Genomic DNA, 10959 nt, shown 5'->3' with positions numbered 1-10959 from the left:
TTTTTGAAGAATTATCTACAGGACATTCTCCCCAAAACATAAAAACTGCATGTACAGACTCAGTAGTCAAATCTGACATCAAGTGGTTTAAAAATTTGCTGACTTTGACCAAAATAACGTTTTTAAAAGCTTTGCTTGCCCTGGAAGTTAAACTGTCTTTAAGGTCAGTGTCAGCTAACCAGACGTGACTGGAGGGTCGAGTCAATAAAGCTTGATAAAGTCTGGAAGGTTAATATTTATACTGTGTCGTGTTTGTGAGCACAGTGTACTTCTGAGCAGGAGTGGAAATAACCCGAGTGCATCTGAAATGAGCCACAGCCATTCCTGCTACATACCAAAAACAGTATCAGGGGGAATTTAGGAACATTTTAGTCACCGTTACAGGAAATACTTCAAACATTTTCTGTTTCCCGCTTCTTGACTGTGCTGATTTAACTCCTTTTTTTTTTCCTTTTCATTTCAATTTTGGACTCAACTAAGTTCATTTCTACAGAAAAGTATTTAAAAACACGCAGAATTGTAATTACTTAGCCTTAAATGAAGAAAGAGGAAGTGCACAAATGTAAACAGGCTGAAGTTAATGACATAGTTCCGCTATTTTTGTTTTAATCAGAGAAAAAGCCCCTAGAGGAAAAAAAAACATCAAACAAACCCTTCACTGTGTTAGTTGTGATGTGAGGCTCTCACTTTATTTCTATGATGAGTTCAGATCAACAGTCCAGCCAGCAACACAACACTTACACAGATAAGGTAAATGAACAGAAGACAAAAGAACATAAATAGAATACAAATATGTCACAAAAAACAAAGATTCAATATAAAAATGGTGCTGAGAAATGAACATGTACACATGCATACATATGAACACACATTTTCTGTATGTATTATTTACTAATTTGAGCCAAGTGATCCACTTACTGATGCTGGACACAAAATATACAAACAACAGCTAAACATGGAGGGAGGCCTCATTTCTCTCCACGAGTTTCATACCTCGTTCCTCCTGCTGACTCCTGATATGAGCGCTCATCCTGCTCACTTTCAGTTTTCAGGTTTTAATTTTGAACATCCGTCCATCTTCTTCCACTTTCCTTTTACACATTGCACTGTCCCTTTTGAGCTTCAAATATCGATTTTATTCTTTTTTTTGACAGTGGATATTTACAATGAACTTGGCTTATCACTCTGTCAGAGTCAGACTGGATATCAGTAAGGATCCACAACATTTGAACTGACAAACTAAAGAAGATCAGTGGGGACTAACAAAACAAAAAACAAAAAGTGAAATATTAACATATTGAGTACATCAGATAAATAAAGACATAAATTCTGAAAAGTTCTGAGAAGAGATCGATAAAAATCAGAAACCTCTGGACTGTTTTCAGAGCCGCTGCTGCTTTTAGAGCTCAGAGGAAGTCCCTGTCTGACCTCTGCAGCATCACCACAAACCTCAAACGGCAAACAGCAAACAAATTGTATTTAAAACTAACTTGAACATCATGACTGAGCAGTTTTCTGATGAGTTTCAACGCCTGAAGGCAGCACAACAGGCGAGGATGCAGATCAGGAGAAAGGGTGAGATCCTGAGGCATCAGGACAGGAAACGAGCCGAACTGTCAGGGGCTGGACGCACCAACTGACTCCGATTGTGTTAAAAAGTCTTCAGATTGAAAATCCTTCCTATTCACCAGATTAATGTTTGAGTGAACTCCTGAAAATGAAAGTCAATGGAAACATCAACCTTGCAACTTGTGCAGAGGAACAAATTTAAGTGGACATGACGGGAAGTCTTAAAACGGCGACGCCCGAGGTGGAGATCTGAATGTGAGATCAGCTGAGTTTAAATCACTGATAAGGTTTCTGATATTTACAGATCCAACTCAGAACGTTGCACAACTCATATAATAACGCAATAAAACCATTAAGATAATGGTTTGTATGTTTAAAAATAAATAAATATTATGGTTATACTATAATCACATATTAGATTATATTACCTGACTTGTGTTTGGTGAATTATTTTGATCTAATGGAGGCAATGGGCAGAAAGAAGGAAGGTGGCTGATTGGCTGCAGTTGCCACAAATAGCAGTAAGTAAAATAAACTGTTTAAAAGTGCAAAATAAAAGCTTACAGAAGTTAATAAAGTGCTTACTTAGCTGTGAGACCCTGCTAACCGTGCTACTGTGGCCCCATTTTAATGCATTGTCTGAACTTTACTCTACATCCGTCTCCTCCACCTCTCTACCTGCTAAAAGCTCCACTACGCTCACCTGCTGTCCTCCACCTGCCGCCTGTTCTCACAGTAAAATCAAGCTCTGCAGAAAACTGCACAGAATAAAGTTACAGCTTAAAAGAAAAAAAGGAAACGAAATAAAAACGGACTTGAAGTCATTATAAAGCTTGTTGCGGCCACAGCATTGACCTAATGTTACTTTTAATGATTGATAGGAGAACATGACTCCCGAATGTGACCTAAGATCAGAGGAGCGGTGCATTGAACCCTTGTTGCTGTGAGGGGAGCGCTGTCAACAGAACCTTTGTTTATGCTGTCTGCTTGCCAACAGGGTCAGAAAATAATGTTTTACACATCGTCTGATACATTTCAGATCAGCTCTTTTTCAGGTGGATGTTTATAATGTTCATGTTCCCTGTATTTTGATGATTTCTTTTTTCTGTGCACACATACAGCAGCACTAAGAATAACAAGAAAACTTACAAAAACAACAATTACAAAAACAACAATACCTATAGCTAAAAATAATGTCTTCTTGTCGTGTTCATCCTCGCTTCCTGCAGAGAAAAAACAAAAACAAAAAACAAAAACAGGTGTGAGGACTCAGGTATGCTGACAGTATTTCTGCTTTTACACTTTGAAATACTGCAAACAGTAATAAACGCTGAGCAGCATCACTGCGGTCGTGTTTCAGAGACTGACACTTTTATTTTCTCCCTCTAAAACTGCTGCATGTATATCAAGTAAAGCACCTTTCAAATAAAAGCATAAAAACAAGCAACAGAACTAAATATGAACTTAAATATACAATTCAAAATACATTTTCCCCATGGAAAGAAGCAGGGGTGCACCCAAAGATGAGAGTGCAGGGTGACACTAGACCCCCAGAAATCTAAAATTTCAGTTCATTATTTTACCTTTTTAGTTATAATTGTACTGATACAGATATATTGCTCGATTAATATAGATAAACCCACCCAGAAGTATAACCCAATAAAAATCACCATCTTATACATTAAAAGGAAGCACATATTAATGCTGCAACAACTATGATCCAATCACATCACGGACATTTTTCTGTATAATAATTTATTCTGCTATAGGTACTCTAAAGCTGAAGTACTAGAATGAGTACACAACTTTGTAAATCAGTTATTCAACACTACACTCAGTTTAAACTCACACGGACTCTTTTCATGTCATCTGTGTCTCGGCTCGCCTCAAAATCAGACTCTTTTCAACCAGCTGCCTGCACCATCTTTGTTTCTTGCTTCACTGCACCACCACATTCAAACCTCTGAACTATGAGACAGTCCAGGTTAGTCTGTGGACTTCAAACATGTAAAATGCACTCAGGTGGTATAATAATGTCACACAGAGCATGGAAAAAAAGAGCAATAGCAGATGTCTGAATAAAAATAAAACAATAAAACACAATAAACAACTGCGTCAGATCAGATATGTCACCACCTGTCACTGCAGGATGTATCATTATATCTCAGACCACAGTAGAAACAGAAAATAAGATCACTGCAGTCTGCAGTGAAGATTTCATAAACATCGAAGTCTGCGCTAAATTCAGAGCCCATCCAAAGAAGACTAAGATATTATCAAATCCTTTCCAGTGACGTAGGTTGGGGATTTTTCTCCTCTTTCTTTTATCAGATGGTGGAAACTAACATGCATGGTCTTCTGTTTTTACCATGAATGAACAGATAATGCTTCCTTCCGAAAAGCCAGCGGCACAGTTCAGAGAGACAAAAAGCTCTTTTGTACTTAGCCGTGCAGTGAAGGGCTGCAATTTGGGTCTGCATGTCCCTACAAGTCAGAAGAAGAATAAGTAGTAAAGTGAACCTCTCAACTCACCAGAGTCTGTGACTGTGAGGTTGATGGACTTCCTGGACTCACTCTGGACTCTCTCACCGCTGCTGAGATCACTGGTTCTAATCCTACACTCATATATTCCTGTATCGTTGACGCTGACGTTCTTCAGAGTCACAGAAACATCTCCGTTTTTCATAGACGGGTCTGCCAGCTCCACTCGGCCTTTAAAACGCTCATGCTGGTAGTTTTCATATGAGCGCTGGTTTCGGTAGAAGAAGACGTATCCATCTGTCTTAATCTCAGGTATGCTCCACTCTAACAGGGTGATATTTACACCCCTGGGACTCTGACAGTGAAGAGTGACATCTTGTCCAGACCTCACTGTTATATCTGTGCAAAGACAAAAGAAAAAAGCAAACATTGATAACATGTCATACTGCATCGCTTTAGACATATTGTGTAGAAGAGCTTGTATGAGTCCCACTAAAGTAAAGTTGGGTTTTTTTTCCAGTACATGAGCATATCCAGAGACTTCTGACAGGAACAGGACAGGAAGCACTGAAGAAGTCTAAAATACATCAGTGGACTACAGTAATGGATTCCTGCAGCTCGACATACATCCAAAACAAGGTCAAGGACCTTAGAGAAGATGTGCATCTCTTGAAGATGCACTTTCACCACCATCTCTGCTGTATTTTAAAGTAACATGAAAAGTCACAAATGTCCTTGATAGAAGTAGGTTAGAGTCTTCTGCTTGTATTCAAGACTTCATGCAGGATTTATGGGGATCGGTACCTTTCTGTCTCGGTTTGCGCTTTATTTACATGAAACAAAGAACAAAAATGCACTGTTGAGTCAAATCACATACAGATGTTAGGAGAGTCAGAATACAAGTTCCTATTCAAGTCTGTTATGAGCCTACTGTGTTGTTTGTTGGGAAAAGGGTCCTCCATAAATGTGCATGTGTCACCTGCTTGTGTGAATTACTTTTTATTCCAGGAGATGCACAACGAAAGAGAACAAAAGAATCAAGCTCAAAGTGACCTCATCCACCTCTGTGATTATAACCTGCTCATGTGCACGCAACTTTAGAGGAGAGACAAAAACACCTGACTCAGGTTACAACACTCGATGTTTGTTTGTGTCTGACTGGCTTATTTAAGATCACCCTCAAGGGATTAACAGGTTTCTTGAAATTCCCTGCTGAACAGAAACACCTTGAGTAACGATCTCTTCCCTAAGAACACCAGACTCAAATCATATGGTACAAAGTATTGGTCAGACTTTGTGGCTCTCTTTTTTAAAAATTTGCACATTTTCTTCCTAGCGCAGTTTCCAAGAAACACTCAACTATGTTGACTGTTACTACAACAAAGAACCCACAATGACACAGCTGTGATGCCCTTGAATTCTCAGGAAGTGTTTTCCCAGAAATTCCCATTGTAACATTTGTATAACCTTAAAGATTTGTTAATAAAAACCGAATAGAATAGAATAGAAAAGCCCTCTCCTGTCATTGTACATGTACAATGAAATTGTGGGTGTGCCGCACAAACTGGGCAAGTATAAAATCTAAAAAGTAAGAGAGCAGGAACAAACATGATGAACGTGTACAAAGCAAGAGAAAAAGCGGGGATTAAAGGGATTAAAGAGCAGGTTGCAAAGTGTGTTTCGTGTGGCACACTCAGTGATGATCAATGGCCATGAGTACCATTCACAGAGAGTTGGGGAATGGCTGCAATCACAGCATTGTAAGATGGTGACAGATGTACCCTTAGGCCCCCTCCTCGATTCAGAGATGGTCTTTCCCTTTTCACGTAAATGGCCTCCTTGACTCCGCGCTCAAACCAGCGTTCCTCCCTGTCCAGGATGTGTACATCCTCATCGTTGAAAGAGTGTCCACTGGCCTGTAGGTGTAAATAGACTGCAGAGTCCTGGCCATCTTACAATGCTGTGATTGCAGCCATTCCCCAACTCTCTGTGAATGGTACTCATGGCCATTGATCAGTGGTTGTTGATCAATGGTCATGAGAATTTGCATAATTAAGATTAAGGAACTGACCTCACAGCCCATTGTTCCTTCAGTGGGCTGGTTTCAGTCATTATGCAAATGTACTGATTATAAGGTTTGGGGAAACCTGCAGTCAGCTGAACGGAAGAAGTCACTTGGATGAGTGACGAAACGTTTCTCCCACAAAACGCTACGTCCAGATGAACAGAATCAACTTTTGGAGATTTCAAAGGCAACATCAAATTACACTGATATGAACAACATCTATAAACCTATATGTCTGGAAGCTACATTGCTAAATACAATAACATGCGATAGTTTTGTAACATATTAGGTCATTTTCTGATTTCATGCAGAAATGGCCATCTGAGTGCACAATCACAAGACAGCCTGCCATCACACTGGTAAGATTTCTTTATACATTATGAAAATGTAGTAACATCATTGCTACATCGATTACCTTCCCTAGTGCTCGCAACACAGTGCAGAAAACAAAGGCGTTACACCACCGGGAGGCAAAAAAACTGATAAATACTTTTTGTGCCTGTGATATATCAGTAATCACCAGACATACTAAAATATTTAGGTAAATATGTTAACAATATGACAACTTAAAACTACTGGTATAATGATTTCTGTGTTGTTCTACTTGCAACAAATATGCACCAAAAGGATTTATCTGTCAGAGGGAGAAAAATAAATTAAAAAAACAAAACAAAAGCAGCAAGACGTGACTCACAGTATCTTATCATAATCTAGCTACAGTCACGCTAGTTAAAATGAAAAATGAAACCAGCCTTTAAAGGTGTGCTGTGAGTTTAGGTCATGTATGTAGAACCAGTCAGCTCTCTAGTTAACAGTCTGAACATATGTGGCCTTTATATTTGAATCGCATTCCATGATAACCTCGACCATCTTAGATATACACTATTGTAAAACTATGGTATTATTGTATTATTGTAGTAAATCGTGCTGTAAAGACACCTTGTTACTAATTAGGCAACGTTTTCTATGATAAACGTAACTACAGTTTTCTGAAGTAATGGGCTATGGTAGTCATTAACAGCAGATCCTTTGATCCTTGTGTCAGGCTGAATCCTATCCATTTGTAGCAATATATTTCAAAATGAGCTTTCTTAAAAGTGCAACTGTACATTATCATTTTAGCTGTATTCCAGTTATATTCCACCTGTGTTATACCTCAGTCAGCTTGTCATTTTGTGGTTTGGGTGTCTTTTTTAAAGATTTCCTCTGAGGTCTTAGAGTTAAAAGCTATAAATAAGCTTATAAAATAAAATAATCTTGTTCCATCAGCTATTCTCCAGGAGCTCTGTGGGAATATTGTGGAACACCAGCAACAACCACCCATGATGAGTCCTTTCAACAAGGAGTCATTTCCAGACCATTGTGGAAAAAGATCTCCTTATTATTCACAGATACATTAGCTATATATGAACTGTCTTCCTCTTGTCACCCCTGCTAGGAGCAGACGCCAACTGAGCGCTGCAAGAGGGTCCATGCTCACAGGTGCTGCTAATAAGGAGCCAATCAGACACCCGATTGTCAGCACGTGGACCAGACTCTTAAAATTAAATTCAAAAGAAGAATAGTCTGTTTGGCGTTGCGAGAGAAGATTTGGCAAGTTTTTGAATGGGTGTAACCCAGATACTGAACTCTGCTGCTCTGGGTTAAGGCGTGTTATTTATTTGCTTTGTAAATGCAATGTTTACTGTTTCCTGTCTTTTTCTTCCCTTTCAGTTCCAGTAAAATAGAGGCAGGGGAACTCCAGGCCTCAAGGGTGGCCTTGAGGTTTTAGATGTGTCCTTGATCCAGCACAGCTGATTTAAATGACTGATTTAGCTCCTCAAGATGTCTTGAAGTTCTCCAGAGGCCTGCTAATGAACTAATCATTTGACTCAGGTGTATTGATCCAGGGTGAGATCTAAAACCTGCAGGACACCGGCCCTTAAGGCTTGGAGTTCCCCACCGCTGCAGTAGGACATCAATAACTGATGTTTTAGATGTGCAATGTGCAAAAGATCAAATATGGACAATATATAAGTATTGGTGGTGCTGAGGTGGGTGGTAGGTGATGGAAGCATGCAGTCCAAATCAACCTCTGCTTAAAGCCACTCAACACCTCGTGCTGGTATTCCAGGTAAACTGGTTCTTATGTTAACTGGTTAGATTTGTTTACTTATTCGACTCTCAGTGTTCCAGATGTTGGATCCGCAGATTTATCATTTTCACTGAGTGTTCATCTGTCTGTCAGTGTGTTATGTGATTTGACAAGACCTCAGCAAAAAAAACAATCGCCAGCTCCAGCTCCTAGAAATGTGTACCAGTATTATCTCCCAACAACAATGAAATTATTTTAATTAAAAAATAATAATAAACTTTTGACGAGCCAGTGTTTTCCTCACAACACCATAGATCAGCTCAATAGACCTTTGAGTTTACCTGCATATATCCTGTTGACCTGTCAGCTGTTTAACATCTGCTGATTTAGGAAACACCCAAGTTAACCGGTAATAACAGTCAAAGTTTAATGTGCTCAGCTGCTGCTCGATATAACATGATGTCATCGTAATCTTCTGCACAAGATAAGCAAACAAACAGGATTTAAAAGAAGAGCAATGTACACTGAGATGACTACAGAGCACTTTATAAGCAAATCTGTTGCTTTAATGAGAATCTGGGCTGTTTGCTTTTGAAATAAACAGATTTCCTGACACACATCTATCCGATTGGTACCTCAGTAATATAGTTTTGCCACCATTTGTTTAAATGCAAAAAATATCATCCTCTCGAAGTGGAACACGGAGAGTGGAACAAACCAGTTAAGCTGGAACACCAGCTCTGATGATAACAAATGGACAGGAAACGCCTTTCATTTACTTAACAATATTCATGCCTGCAGGCAATGCATTCAATCTCACTCACCCATCACTTCAAACTCGTCCCTTTGATGCAACACTCTGCCTATATCAAGAAAGAAACCGCAGTTTCACTTTTGTTTCACTGCAAATCTGCAGATTTAAAGAGCAGCAGTGAATCTCAAAGATATATTTATTATCTTGCTCACATTTGATTTTATTTACCATCAGATGGACCACAATTACGATTTCAGGTGGCTGCTCGCTGCAAACACGCTGCTATTAATGATTACATCTGAACAGCTGTTAAAAAAAAATTCCCTAAAAATCTTGCGTCACAGCGTTTGGCAGACTGCCAACTCCTCTGTTTGTTTAGCTACTCACCTTCTAATGCCGCTGTCTCGAAAGTCAGAAGAAGAAGAAGAAGAAGAATGTGAGACATTTCTGCAGAACAACTCACAACCGACCCCCCTGAAGTTGCTGGAAACTGGATGTGTGTACATTTGCCAAGGAGTCTGAGTGAAGGTGTGGTCTGCTGTGTTTAAGGACACGCCCCTGCGTTTTACACTGCACAGTCTTCACAATATCTCTGTGTGACTGTGATCACACTGTGTTGTTGTTGTTGTTGTTGTTGTTGTTGTTGTTGCTGCTGCTGTCTTTGTAGAGTGGAAATTTATAATCACTTCGTACATCAGTTACATCTAACTATAAAAACTGTGCTGATCTATTTTATGTCTATGTCTAACTTCTCACTGTAGCCCAACAGAACCGGACTGTGTTATTCATCATTTGGCCGAACCCACAGCGCGCACACTGTAAGGTTCACGGAGACGTGGGCTGGAAACCTGCATCAGCTGTCTCAGCGGGGTTTAGCTCTGAAGCTGCACACACTGTTTACCTCGCCTTAGATCACACGCTAGCGGCAGGGCGGGGAGCTGTTTGTTTACTGATGATTTCAACCACAAAAACATATTGCACCATATTGTCAGTGTCAGCTGTTAACCTCAACCATCTCTCTCATCGTCAGCACCCCGCTATATCCTCCTACACACCGCAACACTGCCCTGATCTCTCTCCCCTGTTTTTTTTGTCGCCTAGAGGAAGAAAGATCATCCAGGAAGTGTTTATATTGTTTATTAGTGTTTATTATATATTCTTTTTGCTTTTTGTTTTGTTTCTATTATTCCACTATAGATGCTGGAGAAATAATATTTGGTTTCAACCTGTGTATTTCTGTAAATGCGAAATGACTGACTGCCCTCTAGTGTCCGTCAGCGGTCACAGCAGGTTTAATTCTTACTCATAATGATCGAAATGTTTAACTAACACTGCGCAAGATGAACTAACTGTAATAAACTCTTTTCAGCAGTAGTTTTACAACCAGGAAACTCAAAATCTGTCGAAATGCCTCAGACTCTGCACGTTGATGCATTCAGGGACATCAAGGGAAAAGCGCTCATTCTAACCCAGGATACACGAAGACGTCAGAGGACACCTTCCGCTTGCTTTCTAAGTGCTCACGTTTAAAGTCTGCATTTAACAACAACCTGTTCCACATGTGTGCGGGTAGAGAAAGAAAAGGGAGTGAAAAGTCGTCGAATCCAAGAATGACATGAACTCACCTGGTCACCGTCTTTGGCTTCCTGAGGTAAAACCGCCCCCCTTTGCATTCATGTGTGCGGGCGACCGTCACACGGACGTCCACGAGGGAAAAAAGGAATGAAAAGCAAAACACGGCGTTTAAATCCTCCCAGTCTCACAATTCTCGCTGAGTGACAGCAGGGCTGTCATTGGTTTCGATCAGGTGGCACTTTGAATGAAGCATGGCTGCAGCACAGCAGCGCATGTCCGACACTTTTCTTCCGCATCGCTTTTTTTCAAGTTAACTTTATTAACACACTGACACGTTCAACAAGTTAAATCCCGAAAGGGCATCCTGTAGTTAGGGCGTAACAGTGCACCGGCGAGTAAATTAAAAAAGAAAAAAAATCTCTCCATGTGTGTCAAATACAC

General features: G+C 39.9%; 1 protein-coding gene across 4 annotated transcripts; it reads right to left on the bottom strand.

The window, feature by feature from the left end:
• Nucleotides 1–586: 586 nt before the first annotated feature.
• On the bottom strand, nt 587–10755 carry LOC102081343 (sodium channel subunit beta-3). Of its 4 annotated transcripts, XM_005464697.4 has the most exons (5): nt 9331–9470; nt 9014–9052; nt 4102–4449; nt 2748–2792; nt 587–1711 (listed from the first exon to the last, which is right to left on the bottom strand). In XM_005464697.4, the coding sequence occupies exons 1-5, from the start codon at nt 9386–9388 to the stop codon at nt 1617–1619; spliced, it is 585 nt and encodes a 194-aa protein (XP_005464754.1). In that variant the 5' UTR covers nt 9389–9470; the 3' UTR covers nt 587–1616. The 4 variants fall into 4 exon arrangements, with proteins under 4 accessions (XP_005464754.1, XP_005464752.1, XP_005464753.1 ...); XM_005464695.4 differs by having other exon boundaries at nt 664–2792; nt 9331–9469; XM_005464698.4 differs by lacking the exon at nt 9331–9470 and adding an exon at nt 10569–10755 and having other exon boundaries at nt 668–2792.
• Nucleotides 10756–10959: the final 204 nt, after the last annotated feature.

This window comes from Oreochromis niloticus, linkage group LG3 (assembly GCF_001858045.2).
Source record: "Oreochromis niloticus isolate F11D_XX linkage group LG3, O_niloticus_UMD_NMBU, whole genome shotgun sequence".
Lineage (NCBI taxonomy): Eukaryota > Metazoa > Chordata > Actinopteri > Cichliformes > Cichlidae > Oreochromis > Oreochromis niloticus.
Note: the sequence above shows the minus strand (reverse complement) of the source record. Positions and strands in the feature narration are given on the sequence as shown.